This window comes from Oncorhynchus tshawytscha, linkage group LG10 (assembly GCF_018296145.1).
Source record: "Oncorhynchus tshawytscha isolate Ot180627B linkage group LG10, Otsh_v2.0, whole genome shotgun sequence".
Classification (NCBI taxonomy): domain Eukaryota; kingdom Metazoa; phylum Chordata; class Actinopteri; order Salmoniformes; family Salmonidae; genus Oncorhynchus; species Oncorhynchus tshawytscha.
The window spans coordinates 18,687,682-18,702,444 of record NC_056438.1 but is presented as its reverse complement, the minus strand read 5'-3'; the positions used below and the strand labels follow the sequence as shown (position 1 = coordinate 18,702,444).

At 44.6% G+C, this 14,763-nt stretch overlaps 1 protein-coding gene across 1 annotated transcript in view; it reads left to right on the top strand.

Moving 5' to 3' along the window:
- LOC112235598 (matrix metalloproteinase-14) overlaps positions 1–7,574 on the top strand; it is a 23,049-nt gene extending 15,475 nt beyond the window's left edge. Inside the window, exons 4-10 of the mRNA XM_024404061.2 lie at positions 214–521; positions 1,311–1,472; positions 1,736–1,872; positions 2,146–2,284; positions 2,423–2,573; positions 5,258–5,373; positions 5,562–7,574. Coding sequence (XP_024259829.1) covers positions 214–521; positions 1,311–1,472; positions 1,736–1,872; positions 2,146–2,284; positions 2,423–2,573; positions 5,258–5,373; positions 5,562–5,884 — 1,336 coding nt within the window. The 3' untranslated portion in view covers positions 5,885–7,574. The remainder of the gene's footprint in view (positions 1–213; positions 522–1,310; positions 1,473–1,735; positions 1,873–2,145; positions 2,285–2,422; positions 2,574–5,257; positions 5,374–5,561) is intronic.
- The last annotated feature ends 7,189 nt before the right edge of the window (positions 7,575–14,763 follow it).

Below are 14,763 nucleotides of genomic sequence, written 5' to 3'. Positions count from 1 at the left end.
GTGAAAATGTTTGTTTAATTTGAATCAGACTAAATGTAAATGAACCAGGATCTGATTCTAAAGGAATACTGATTCAAATCAAAACAGATTCATATTGAGTATCAAGGAAGAATTCAAAAAGTTCCACAAAAGAATGCAGAGGAAGAGCCAGTACATCTCTATTATCTTTAAAATGTACTAACATCTGCTATTTCCTCCCTATCGCTCTCCTAGCATTCAGAACTACACCCCCAAGATTGGGGAGTACGCTACATACGAGGCCATCCGCCAGGCTTTTAAGGTGTGGGAGGCCGCCATCCCGCTCCGCTTCCGAGAGATCCCTTACAGCCACATCCGGGACAAGGTCGACAAGTACGCTGACATCATGCTCTCCTTCTCCGAGGGTTTCCACGGCGACAGCACGCCGTTCGACGGCGAGGGCGGCTTCCTGGCTCACGCGTACTTCCCCGGGAACGGGATAGGGGGCGACACGCACTTCGACAACGCCGAACCCTGGACGACCGGCTACGTCGACCAAGGAGGTAAGAGACAGAGAAATGGAAGAGGGGGGAAGAGGAAGAAGGAAGGGAGAAATGGAGGAGGGGGGAAGGGGAAGAAGGAAGGGAGATGGCCAGAAAGAGGGTTTTCACTGGGTTGCCGTAATACAATCATTCTCAATTATACTGTACTGGTAGGGCGTCTGAACTTTGTTAGGTGAACGTGCTACTTTTAGTTTCGATTCAAACAGTCTCTTCCCATCTGCTCGTTCCTCCTCTCTCAATTCAAGGGGCTTTATTGGCATGGGAAACATATGTTGTGAAATAGATCATAAACAAAAGTGAAACAAACAGTAAAGAAATAACAAAAATGAACAGTAAACATTACACACAAAAGTTTCAAAAGAATTAAGACATTTCAATTGTCATATTATGTCTATATACTGTGTTATAATGATGTGCAAATAGTTAAAGTACAGAAGGGAAAATAAATCAACATAAATATGGGTTGTATTTACAATGGTGTTTGTTCTTCACTGGTTGCCCTTTTCCTGTGGCAACAGATCACAAACATTGCTGCTGTGATGTCACACTGTTATTTCACCCAATAGATATGGGACTTTATCACAAGTGAATTTGTTTTCGAATTCTTTGTGGGCCTGTGTAATCTGAGGGAAATATGTGTGTCTCAAATTCAAATAGCTTTATTGGCATGACAAACATTGTCTAAATATTGCCAAAGCATCGATGTTCCAACTTTATTGAGTTAAATACATAGTAGTAATAGTAATAATAAAAGTATCTTTCCCTCTCTCTCTGTCCCTCTCTCTCCAGGTAATGATGTGTTCCTGGTTGCGGTCCATGAGTTGGGTCACGCCCTGGGTCTAGAACACTCCAACGACCCGTCTGCCATCATGGCTCCATTCTACCAGTGGATGGACACAGAGAACTTCCAGCTGCCTGATGACGATCGCCATGGCATCCAGGCAATCTATGGTGAACACCCAGTCCCGTTGGAATGCTGTAGCTATGTTCCTGGATTGTTACGGCAACATTCAACACAAACTGTCTCTTCTTTGTAATGGTTCAGGAATGCTAGAAAGTTCTAATCTAGTTCACCATTACACGGCATGAAGGACGTTTCAAATCACATTCGGTTCAGAAAGCATTCTGTTCACTTTGGGAATTCACTCAGTCCCCTCAGTTCTACCTCTGCGTATAGGCGTTCCTTATGTTGTCCTGACTGTGTTCCACCACAGGGTCGTCCGGAGCGCCACCCCCTCCCCCCCGCCCCACCAGACCCTCCAAGCCAGACCAGCCTGGACTCGGACCAGACGTCTGCGAGGGACACTTCGACTCCATCGCCATCCTCAGGGGGGAGATGTTTGTCTTTAAGGTACGTCTGAAACACAGTGGCAAACTTAGACATGAGGATACACACGGACATGAATACAATAGACCACAGAACACAGAAACACACACTGATACACATTGCATTGATGTTGACATAAATAGACTTAGTTACACACTGTGAGGACTGAATGACACAAAATGACCAGAACCTAGGTGTGTATATGTACTATACAACGCAAACAGGATCAGTGGTTGTGGTGTGTGTGTGTACAGCTATAAAGTGTGCTAACGCTGTGTCTCTGTCTCTCTGGCGCAGGATAAATGGCTGTGGCGTGTGCGGAACAACAAGGTTCTCCAGGGTTACCCCATGCCCATTGGTCACTTCTGGAAGGGACTGCCACCAAACATCAACGCCGCCTACGAGAGGAACGATGGCAAATTTGTGTTCTTCAAGGGTAGGTCTAGTTTTTAATTATTTAAGAGGACTTTTCATTAATAACAGTTCTGTCTAGTAGTTATTCATTGTTGTTGTTTTTACAGTATGTAGATGACTTCAGATGTATGTAGTCATGTTTTTTATTCCCTCCCTCTAGGTGACAAGTATTGGGTGTTCACAGAGTCCAGTATGGAACAGGGTTACCCTAAGACTCTGAAGGAGCTGGGCACAGGGCTGCCCAAAGACAAGCTGGACGCTGCCCTCTTCTACACCCCCACCGGACAGACATACTACTTCAGAGGGACCAAGTGAGTCTGTCTTTATGTCTGTCTGTCTGTCGGTGGGTGAGTCTGTCTTTATGTCTGTCTGTCTGTCGGTGGGTGAGTCTGTCTTTATGTCTGTCTGTCTGTCGGTGGGTGAGTCTGTCTTTATGTCTGTCTGTCTGTCGGTGGGTGAGTCTGTCTTTATGTCTGTCTGTCTGTCGGTGGGTGAGTCTGTCTTTATGTCTGTCTGTCTGTCGGTGGGTGAGTCTGTCTTTATGTCTGTCTGTCGGTGGGTGAGTCTGTCTTTATGTCTGTCTGTCGGTCTGTCTGTCAGTGGGTGAGTCTGTCTTTATGTCTGTCTGTCGGTCTGTCTGTCGGTGGGTGAGTCTGTCTTTATGTCTGTCTGTCGGTGGGTGAATCTGTCTTTATGTCTGTCTGTCTGTCTGTCTGTCTGTCTGTCTGTCGGTGGGTGAGTGTCTTTATGTCTGTCTGTCGGTTGGTGAGTGTCTTTATGTCTGTCTGTCGGTGGATGAGTCTGTCTTTATGTCTGTCTGTCGGTCTGTCTGTCAGTGGGTGAGTCTGTCTTTATGTCTGTCGGTCTGTCTGTCAGTGGGTGAGTCTGTCTTTATGTCTGTCTGTCGGTGGGTGTCTTTATGTCTGTCTGTCGGTCTGTCTGTCAGTGGGTGAGTCTGTCTTTATGTCTGTCTGTCGGTGGGTGAGTGTCTTTATGTCTGTCTGTCGGTCTGTCGGTGGGTGAGTCTGTCTTTATGTCTGTCTGTCGGTGGGTGAGTCTGTCTTTATGTCTGTCTGTCGGTCTGTCTGTCGGTGGGTGAGTCTGTCTTTATGTCTGTCTGTCGGTGGGTGAGTCTGTCTTTATGTCTGTCTGTCGGTCTGTCTGTCAGTGGGTGAGTCTGTCTTTATGTCTGTCTGTCGGTGGGTGTCTTTATGTCTGTCTGTCGGTGGGTGAGTGTCTTTATGTCTGTCTGTCGGTCTGTCTGTCAGTGGGTGAGTCTGTCTTTATGTCTGTCTGTCGGTGGGTGAGTGTCTTTATGTCTGTCTGTCGGTCTGTCGGTGGGTGAGTCTGTCTTTATGTCTGTCTGTCGGTGGGTGAGTCTGTCTTTATGTCTGTCTGTGTCTGTCTGTCGGTGGGTGAGTCTGTCTTTATGTCTGTCTGTCGGTGGGTGAGTCTGTCTTTATGTCTGTCTGTCGGTCTGTCTGTCAGTGGGTGAGTCTGTCTTTATGTCTGTCTGTCTTTATGTCTGTCTGTCGGTGGGTGAGTGTCTTTATGTCTGTCTGTCGGTCTGTCTGTCAGTGGGTGAGTCTGTCTTTATGTCTGTCTGTCGGTGGGTGAGTGTCTTTATGTCTGTCTGTCGGTCTGTCTGTCGGTGGGTGAGTCTGTCTTTATGTCTGTCTGTCGGTGGGTGAGTGTGTCTTTATGTCTGTCTGTCGGTGGGTGAGTCTGTCTTTATGTCTGTCTGTCAGTGGGTGAGTCTGTCTTTATGTCTGTCTGTCGGTGGGTGAGTCTGTCTTTATGTCTGTCTGTCGGTGGGTGAGTGTGTCTTTATGTCTGTCTGTCGGTGGGTGAGTCTGTCTTTATGTCTGTCTGTCAGTGGGTGAGTCTGTCTTTATGTCTGTCTGTCAGTGGGTGAGTCTGTCTTTATGTCTGTCTGTCGGTGGGTGAGTCTGTCTTTATGTCTGTCTGTCGGTGGGTGGTGTCTTTATGTCTGTCTGTCTGTCGGTGGGTGAGTGTCTTTATGTCTGTCTGTCGGTGGGTGAGTGTCTTTATGTCTGTCTGTCGGTGGGTGAGTGTCTTTATGTCTGTCTGTCGGTGGGTGAATGTCTTTATGTCTGTCTGTCGGTGGGTGAGTGTCTTTATGTCTGTCTGTCGGTGGGTGAGTGTCTTTATGTCTGTCTGTCGGTGGGTGAGTGTCTTTATGTCTGTCTGTCGGTGGGTGAGTGTCTTTATGTCTGTCTGTCGGTGGGTGAGTGTCTTTATGTCTGTCTGTCGGTGGGTGAGTGTCTTTATGTCTGTCTGTCGGTGGGTGAGTGTCTTTATTTCTGTCTGTCGGTGGGTGAATCTGTCTTTATGTCTGTCTGTCGGTGGGTGAGTCTGTCTTTATGTCTGTCTGTCGGTGGGTGAATCTGTCTTTATTTCTGTCTGTCGGTGGGTGAATCTGTCTTTATGTCTGTCTGTCGGTGGGTGAATCTGTCTTTATGTCTGTCTGTCGGTGGGTGAATGTCTTTATGTCTGTCTGTCGGTGGGTGAATCTGTCTTTATGTCTGTCTGTCGGTGGGTGAATCTGTCTTTATGTCTGTCTGTCGGTGGGTGAGTCTGTCTGTCGGTCTGTCTGTCAGTGGGTGAATGTCTTTATGTCTGTCTGTCGGTGGGTGAATCTGTCTTTATGTCTGTCTGTCGGTGGGTGAATCTGTCTTTATGTCTGTCTGTCGGTGGGTGAGTCTGTCTGTCGGTCTGTCTGTCGGTGGGTGAGTCTGTCTTTATGTCTGTCTGTCGGTGGGTGAGTCTGTCTGTCGGTCTGTCTGTTGGTGGGTGAATCTGTCTTTATGCCTGTCTTTATGACTGTCTCTTGATTTGTCTCTCTCCCTCTCTTTCTTCATCCACTATCCTCAACTCTCTCACATCTATCTACCCATACCTATCCTCTCTTTTTCCCTCATTCTTTCTCCCTTCCCTCTCCATTACTGACTTCCCCTCTCTCTCTGTCTGTCAGGTATTACCGTTTCAATGAGCAGTCCCAGACTGTGGACAGAGACTACCCCAAACCCATCAATACATGGCAGGGTGTCCCCGACAACATCAAGGCTGCCATCATGAGCGAAGAAGGATGTAAGTGTGTGTGGGGGACAGAGAGTTGCATGCCTGCATGTTTGAACGCTATCTTTTGTCAGTGTCAAATAGCATTTCTATGAACGAGTGACTACATTAGCATAACACCTCAACATATATATAATATAGTAGAATATCTGAAGCTCGTAGTAAAGTCCGTGTTTGTATGAACTTCCTTTTCTCCCCAGCCTACACCTACTTCTATAAAGCCAACAAGTACTGGAAGTTCAACAACCAACACATGAGGGTGGAGTCGGGCTACCCCAAGTCGGTGCTCAGCGAATGGATGGGCTGTGCAGGGGAGGAGCCAAAGAAGCGGGGCGGCAAGGAGGAAGTCATCATCATCGAGGTGGAGGAGGGAGAAGGCGGGGCCACGGCGGCGGCCGTGGTGATCCCCCTCCTCCTATTGGTCTGCGTGGTCCTCACTCTGGGAGCCCTGCTGTTCTTCAGGAAGTACGGGACGCCACGACGTCTCCTCTACTGCCAGAGATCTCTACTGACTAAGGTTTAGAGACGCACGGAATGAACCAATGACGCAGAGGGACTGAGAGAGATAAAGTGTCTGAACGAATTGAAAGATTAAAAGAAAGAGGGGAGAGGGAGGGACAGGGTGAGGAAACAGAGGAGGAAAGGGGGGTGAAAGAAGTTGGATTGTGTGGTAAGCGAGAAGAGGTAATGTCATGAGGGGTTGGTTGTTTGGACGTTGGGGTTTGGTCCATTGGTTGGGTTGTATATACCACAGACAGAGGATGAGAGAGAGAGAGAATCTGAATTAGGAAAGATGTGTATTTGTATGTTACCTATTTACATGTACAGCTCTGCGGGTTTGAGATCTGGACCAGGCCCCAACACACAAAGAGATGATGATGATTGTGACCAACATCCTGTGTAGTTGACACCCCATCTGCAATACATCTACTATCATGTCCCTCCCTCCATTCTATCCCTTCTCCCCTTTGTTTTCCTCCTCTCCTAAATCCTCCCCCCATCTGCTTGACGACTCCAGCTGAACCGCTGTCTGAATTAAATGTTTCACCCTGCAGTATATAATATACTTTCTTGTTTCATTTTTGATTTCGCTCTCAAATCAGGCATGATCACAAACAATCCTCTCTCTCCTCCTTGTTTCCCCCCTGTGCTCCAGCTACAGTGGCACATAGCCACCACAGGAGGTTGGTGGCACCTTAATTGGGGAGGACGGGCTCGTGGTAAAAGCTATAGCGGAATAGGCAGAATGGTATCAAACACATGGTTTATATGTGCATGATGCCATTCCATTCGCTCCGTCCCAGACAATATTATGAGCCGCCCTCCCCTGATAACCACATCAGGTCTTATAGCTGTTGCAAAGGGAATGTAATAGGGTGCTCTCCCTACCCAGGGCTGAAATGAGACAGGCTCAGAAATGAAGGCCATGTCAGGAAGAGAGGGTCCAAGATGGCTGCCGTTTATACACATTGACAATGACATTTGACCTCTGTAGTAGTCCACAAAAAAAAAAGCTTTTCCTCCCAGTTGCTGTACATGTTTCTCTGTACACCTCTGTTTAAACCATATCTCAAATTGCTCAAGCCCTCAGTACAGAGCCTGGTCTCAGTAAGCAGTCAAAGTTGGATGGAATTAAAGTAGCCATTTTTACTCAATTAAAGCCAGTTTCAATGTTACTACAAAGAAAAGCGGTGTAGTTAGATTACCTAGTACCCTCTCCAAAAGCTGATGTCTTATCGTGGTCTGTTTTTGTTTTGGTAGCATCATTGTAAGAAATGTTGTTGTTGTTATGACTATAGTTATTATTATTGTTGTTCTCCAGGTGTAGTCCTTTGGTAAATTGTGTTTGTTGTTTTTATACATTGTCATTTTGAGTCCTGCTGGACAGAGGCTATAACGTGACAAGGGTTGAATCTAAATGGATCCCATTTTTCCATTGAAGTGGTGGACTTGGACAGTACAGAAAGGGGTATTTTAAGATTTTGGAAAATGTTTCCTTTTTTTCGAAACACTTATTTTCCCATTGATTGGTTGGCATATAAAGACAATCAAACAAAACTATTTATAAGTCATTCTGATGGTGCTTCATGGTTTTTTTTTTTGTATTACACAAATTAAAATAACAATAACAACAATGATAATGGTAATGATATTTATAATGATAATGATATTTATAATGATAATGATATCAATAAAAAAGGGAATACATTTTGTTTTGGCCAATTTTTCAACTTTTTGTATTTCATGCATTAAATTGAAATAAAAAAATATTTTCTAAAAGGTGATTTTCTCCTGGCCCAACACACACACAGACACACACTCACTCACTCACTCACTCACTCACTCACTCACTCACTCACTCACTCTGGAGAAGAGAATGGCCTTCAGACTGCTGTCTCATACACAAATAACAGCCTGGCCTCAACACTATTCAAACAGGTTTATAGGGGCTGGATTCAATCCGTATGGTGAAATTATCGCAGAAGATACACAGAAAAATGTAGATCATTTCCCGATTGAGCAGACAGACATACATTTACCGTGAATGCAGTCTCCGCGACTGCGGGAACATTGCCTTTAATTGTCAATCACGCTACGGATTGAATAGAGCCCTAGGAATGCTTAGCGAGCTCAGAATGAAGAGCTGGTTCTGTGTTGTTCCATCTTGTTGTTAACAAGCTATTGTTTACAGCTTACCAGGGGGCATGGATAAAGAAGAGAGGAGAGGAGAACCTAGTTGAACCTGTGAGGGTGTTTTGGACATGGCTGGAGTCATGAGCCCCGGGAATGGAGAAGTGGAAAAAGTGATGGAATGATCACGTTTTTCTTAGTGCAGTGTTCCAACTGAGTTCTATTAACGCCATCTGGAATTCTTAAAACATCTGAGCCTCCAGCCCCAACCCAGCGGGAGGGAGGGAGGGAGGGAGGGAGAGTATACGTTCATTTAAGAGTGAGGTGTCCAGTAAAGCTGAAATGATACGAAACATTTTCTAAAACTTATACTAAGAAACAGTCTAAACTTGTTACCACCCTCCCCCTCTCCCTTCCACTCTCTCTCACACCCCTATCCCTCCCTCTCTCACCCCTAGCATTTCCTCCTCCGCTCCCTCTCTCTCTCAGCCATATTTCCTCACCCGCTGCAAAGTAGTTATTTTGATGAGGTCTCTAACAGAAACCACTCTTTCTCCTCCTCCACCACCCCTCACCAAGTATCTCTGCTCTGTTCTCTCCTCTCTTCCCATTTCCCCATCCCCTTTCTCCTCTCTCCTTTCTCCACATCCTTTAACTGTTTATGTGCCCTCTTGCAGGAGATTCTTCAGAATCTAGCTCTGTTTGGATTGGAATCCATTCAACAGACATTTCTGATCTCTCTAACTTTACAAAATGTAATAATTTTCGCTCCATTAAACACTTGTTCATAACTTTCTCAAGCTTCACCTCTAGTGGCTTCTAATGTGGATCTTCTTTCAGACTTTCCATTCCCTCGCTCTCCCTCGTCCCACATCTGTTCCTCTCTTCTCCCCTCTCCATGTCACCTGGTATTTCCATCTCATACTGTAACTCATTTCTCCCACTAGGCAGTATTACAAACATTTATCTTCTCAAAATGATTTCCATTCCGACACTCCATCTGTATCTATTAGTATCTATCCTGCTTCCTAGTTATATTATCCCTACCTACAGTGGGGCAAAAAAGTATTTTGTCAGCCACCAATTGTGCAAGTTCTCCCACTTAAAAAGATGAGAGAGGATTGTAATTTTCATCATAGGTACACTTCAACTATGACAGACAAAATGAGAAAAAAAATCCAGAAAATCACATTGTAGGATTTTTAATGAATTTATTTGCAAATTATGGTGGAAAATAAGTATTTGGTCACCTACAAACAAGCAAGATTTCTGGCTCTCACAGACCTGTAACTTCTTCTTTAAGAGGCTCCTCTGTCCTCCACTCGTTACCTGTATTAATGGCACCTGTTTGAACTTGTTATCAGTATAAAAGACACCTGTCCACAACCTCAAACAGTCACACTCCAAACTCCACTATGGCCAAGACCAAAGAGCTGTCAAAGGACACCAGAAACAAAATTGTAGACCTGCACCAGGCTGGGAAGAATGAATCTGCAATAGCTAAGCAGCTTGGTTTGAAGAAATCAACTGTGGGAGCAATTATTAGGAAATGGAAGACATACAAGACCACTGATAATCTCCCTCGATCTGGGGCTCCACGCAAGATCTCACCGCGTGGGGTCAAAATGATCACAAGAACGGTGAGCAAAAATCCCAGAACCACATGGGGGGACCTAGTGAATGACCTGCAGAGAGCTGGGACAAAAGTAACAAAGCCTACCATCAGTAACACACTACGCCGCCAGGGACTCAAATCCTGCAGTGCCAGACGTGTCCCCCTGCTTAAGCCAGTACATGTCCAGGCCCGTCTGAAGTTTGCTAGAGAGCATTTGGATGATCCAGAAGAAGATTGGGAGAATGTCATATGGTCAGATGAAACCAAAATAGAACTTTTTGATAAAAACTCAACTCGTCGTGTTTGGAGGACAAAGAATGCTGAGTTGCATCCAAAGAACACCATACCTACTGTGAAGCATGGGGGTGGAAACATCATGCTTTGGGGCTGTTTTTCTGCAAAGGGACCAGGACGACTGATCCGTGTAAAGGAAAGAATGAACGGGGCCATGTATCGTGAGATTTTGAGTGAAAACCTCCTTCCATCAGCAAGGGCATTGAAGATGAAACGTGGCTGGGTCTTTCAGCATGACAATGATCCCAAACACACCGCCCTGGCAAAGAAGGAGTGGCTTCGTAAGAAGCATTTCAAGGTCCTGGAGTGGCCTAGCCAGTCTCCAGATCTCAACCCCATAGAAAATCTTTGGAGGGAGTTGAAAGTCCGTGTTGCCCAGCAACAGCCCCAAAACATCACTGCTCTAGAGGAGATCTGCATGGAGGAATGGGCCAAAATACCAGCAACAGTGTGGGAAAACCTTGTGAAGACTTACAGAAAACGTTTGACCTCTGCCATTGCCAACAAAGGGTATATAACAAAGTATTGAGATAAACTTTTGTTATTGAACAAATACTTATTTTCCACCATAATTTACAAATAAATTCATTAAAAATCCTACAATGTTATTTTCTGGATTTTTTTTCTCATTTTGTCTGTCAAAGTTGAAGTATACCTATGATGAAAATTACAGGCCTCTCTCATATTTTTAAGTGGGAGAACTTGCACAATTGGTGGATGACTAAATACTTTTTTGCCCCACTGTATATCTACATATTTACTTCAATTACATCATACCCCTGCACATCGACTCAGCTATATACACGGGGTACCAGTACTGAGTCAATGATAACTAAGCTATATACACGGGGTACCAGTACTGGGTCAACGATAACTTAGCTATATACACAGTGTTCCAGTACTGAGTCAACGATAACTTAGCTATATACACAGTGTACCAGTACTGAGTCAACAATAACTTAGCTATATACACAGTGTTCCAGTACTGAGTCAACGATAACTTAGCTATATACACAGTACACAGTGTTCCAGTACTGAGTCAACGATAACTTAGCTATATACACAGTGTACCAGTACTGAGTCAACGATAACTTAGCTATATACACAGTACACAGTGTTCCAGTACTGAGTCAACGATAACTTAGCTATATACACAGTGTACCAGTACTGAGTCAACGATAACTTAGCTATATACACAGTGTACCAGTACTGAGTCAACAATAACTTAGCTATATACACAGTGTACCAGTACTGAGTCAACGATAACTTAGCTATATACACAGTGTACCAGTACTGAGTCAGCGATAACTTAGCTATATACACAGTGTTCCAGTACTGAGTCAACAATAACTTAGCTATATACACAGTGTTCCAGTACTGAGTCAACAATAACTTAGCTATATACACAGTGTTCCAGTACTGAGTCAACGATAACTTAGCTATATACACAGTGTTCCAGTACTGGGTCAACGATAACTTAGCTATATACAGTGTACCAGTACTGAGTCAACAATAACTTAGCTATATACACAGTGTACCAGTACTGAGTCAATGATAACTTAGCTATATACACAGTGTTCCAGTACTGAGTCAACAATAACTTAGCTATATACACAGTGTTCCAGTACTGGGTCAACGATACCTTAGCTATATACACAGTGTACCAGTACTGAGTCAACAATAACTTAGCTATATACACAGTGTACCAGTACTGAGTCAATGATAACTTGACTCGGTACTGAATAATAAGCTATATACAAGGGGCACCAGTACTAAGTTATCATTGACTCAGTACTGGTACCCCGTGTATATAGCCAAGTTATCATTGACTCAGTACTGGTACCCCGTGTATATAGCCAAGTTATCGCTACGCATTGTGTTATTATTTCTCTATTACAACAACAAAAATCTCTCTGTGCATTGTTGGGAAGGGCCCATAAGTAAGCATTTCACTGTTCGTCTACACCTGCTGTTCACCAAGCATGTAAAATACAGTTTGTGATATGATTTAACATTCACAAAAGGATGGCTGGGATGAACGGATAAGAGAAGAGGGAGAATGTATGGTAAACATATGACAAAGGGCTCAGAGAGGAGGAATGTTTAGTGACGGGAGAGCATCTCACACACACTCATATAGATTTGTGCTCCGGAGAAATAGAGCAGGCAGCGATGTTAGTCAGTCTAGATGGGCGCCCCGCCCCAACAACATTCAGACCTCAGCCTCAGCACTCCTAACCCAGTCAGGAAGTGGGCTGGCCAGCTGCTTGCAATTCAACCTTTGGGTAACCTACATTGAGGCACACTCTAAAGTATCTCTCTCACACACACACAAGTACGGACTAACACACATGAACACACATACACACACACACCCAAAGACACAGCCATAGAAGTTTGTATGGCAGAAAGGGGGAGAAGAACATTCCTTTGCAGTCTGAGTGTCTGTTTATCCCATCTGGAAAAACAAGAAGTGGAAAACCACAACCTCTCCAGTATATCGAGCACAGCACTATCAACAGGACAGTTGGCCGACAAGTACAACAGCGAGAGACTGAGATTTCATGTAATTCAACATAACACAGAGGTTACACACTTGTCAGGAGGTGACACCCTCACCAGGACTTGCTGAATCAGGCCCTCCACAAACCACAACCCACCTCTCAATCTGCACAGGCTCCCTCACCCTGGCCCAGTCATATCTGTCAGGAAACCTCTCTGCTTCGTCTCAAGCCTGTGGGCATAGGGCCGCAGTAACTTTTTAGCTGAATCTAAAACACTACCCCACCACATCAGGGGGATGAGAACTCTTGACCCTCTTCTCCTCCTTGCTCGTCTTTTCCTTCATCCATCTTTTCCTCTCTACCACCGTGTGCTGCTGTTCACTACAGCAGACTGACCTCACCCCACCTCCTCTCCCCCTCAGTGACTTCTGCACAATAAGCAACATCTGGTTCTCATTTCCCAAACAACACGAGGATGGGAGGAGGGAGAGGTATGAGTGGAGAGGAGGGGAAGTTGAAGAACAGGGGGTGAAGAGAAATACAGTAAGAAGTAGAAGTGAGAATAGAGGAATCAAGAGGAAAAGAGTTCTACTTGTTCCTCTCCAGAAGACACATCCTGGCTGTTTACACACACCTCTGGGTTCTTCCAAAGGACATGTTAAGTTGGATTAAATGTGTAGTAGAACAATGTGAATACGGGTGTGAAGTTCATGCCAAGCCATTGTTCCAATGCTTTACAAATCTCACTTGGGAGGGAGCGAATAAGTGAGAGAATCAGTCTGAAGAGACTTTGTATTCGGGAACAAAATACACTTGAGTGTATAAAACATTAAGAACACCTGCTCTTTCCATAACAGACTGACCAGGTGAATCCAGGTGAAAGTTATGATCCCTTATTGATGTCACTTGTTAAATCCACTTCAATCATTGTAGATGAAAGGGAGGTGACAGGTTAAAGAAGGATTTTTAAGCCTTGAGACAATTGAGACATGGTTTGTGTATGTTGTTCAGAGGGTGAATGGGCAAGACAAAATATTTAAGTGCCTTTGAACAGGGTATGGTAGTAGGTGCCAGGCGCACCGGTTTGTGTCAAGAACTGCAACGCTGCTGGGTTTTTCACGCTCAACAGTTTTGAGACGAATTGAGGCTGTTCTGAGGGCAAAAAGGGGATGTGCAACTCAATATTAGGAAGGTGTTCCTCATATCTGGTATACTCTGTGTACATGGTTCTAACACATTACAGAACATGTCCTCTGTTATTAATGCTCATTGTTCATCCCACAGAATTTAGAATCGTTCTATTCCAAATTCTATTGTTCACCCATTGACACCACAAACAGTTAACACAAAAAACAATAAAAAATCTGCAACTTAGTGGCTAGAACGCCTTAATTACAGTGGTGCTCTGCTGAGATTGGCAAGAAGACCTGAGAGAGGGAGAGAACGAGAAAGAGAGAGGGAGAGCGAGAAAAAGATAGACGAGGGAGAGATAAAGAGAGATGAAAGGGAGGGAGATGGAGAGAAAAAGAGAGAGGGAGAGAAATAGGGAGGGGGGGGGAGAGAATGAGGGAGGAGGTAGAAAGGTTGTGTGAGAGAGAGAGAGAGAGAGAGAGAGAGAGACTGGGAGCTTAAGTGCCTTACCTCACTTTGTAAACACAGACGGTTGGTTAGTCAAAGTCACTCTAAATTACAGCTGACGCTACATATACAAAGTAAGCTCAAGGTTAATGAGGGCAGTCTACGGTACCCCTTTAGTACTCAAAATGACCATAAGCTTGTGACAGAAAGAGCAAGAAAAAATATGAAATTAGAACTGGACCTCGTATCACTTAGCTTAACCTAGCTTCTAGTATATTGTATAAGAGCAGCATTGGTGGGACGTGAACTGGGAAACTGTGTTACAGAGTGGCACACACACAGCAGAGGCTTAACACCGGGAGAGGCCGGTGAGATCACTTCAGAGATGGTTAAACTGCCATGTCTTCAGGAACAGCCTCTTCATCATCTTACCAGACAGCAGCGTGGCACACACACAGTCTCATAACACACTTTCCCTGTGTCTAAAGTGTGTCACCTACAGTAGGCTACACAGGAATGCACACTTTGATTGCAGCCTTACACTGCACTTCATTAAGAGACTGATTCACACCCACAATGGAACTTTTTATAACACCGCCAAGTGGCAAGAGGGCAGTCTGAAGGCAGGCTACCTGAATTAATACCACATATTCATATTTTAACATTAGTTTCTATCACATTAACCCTAAAACAGTGTATCAACATTAGCTTAACACATTAACTCTAAAACGTTGTGTCTACTTAAACGGAGCAGCTTAGGCCTACATGTGATGTGAAGAT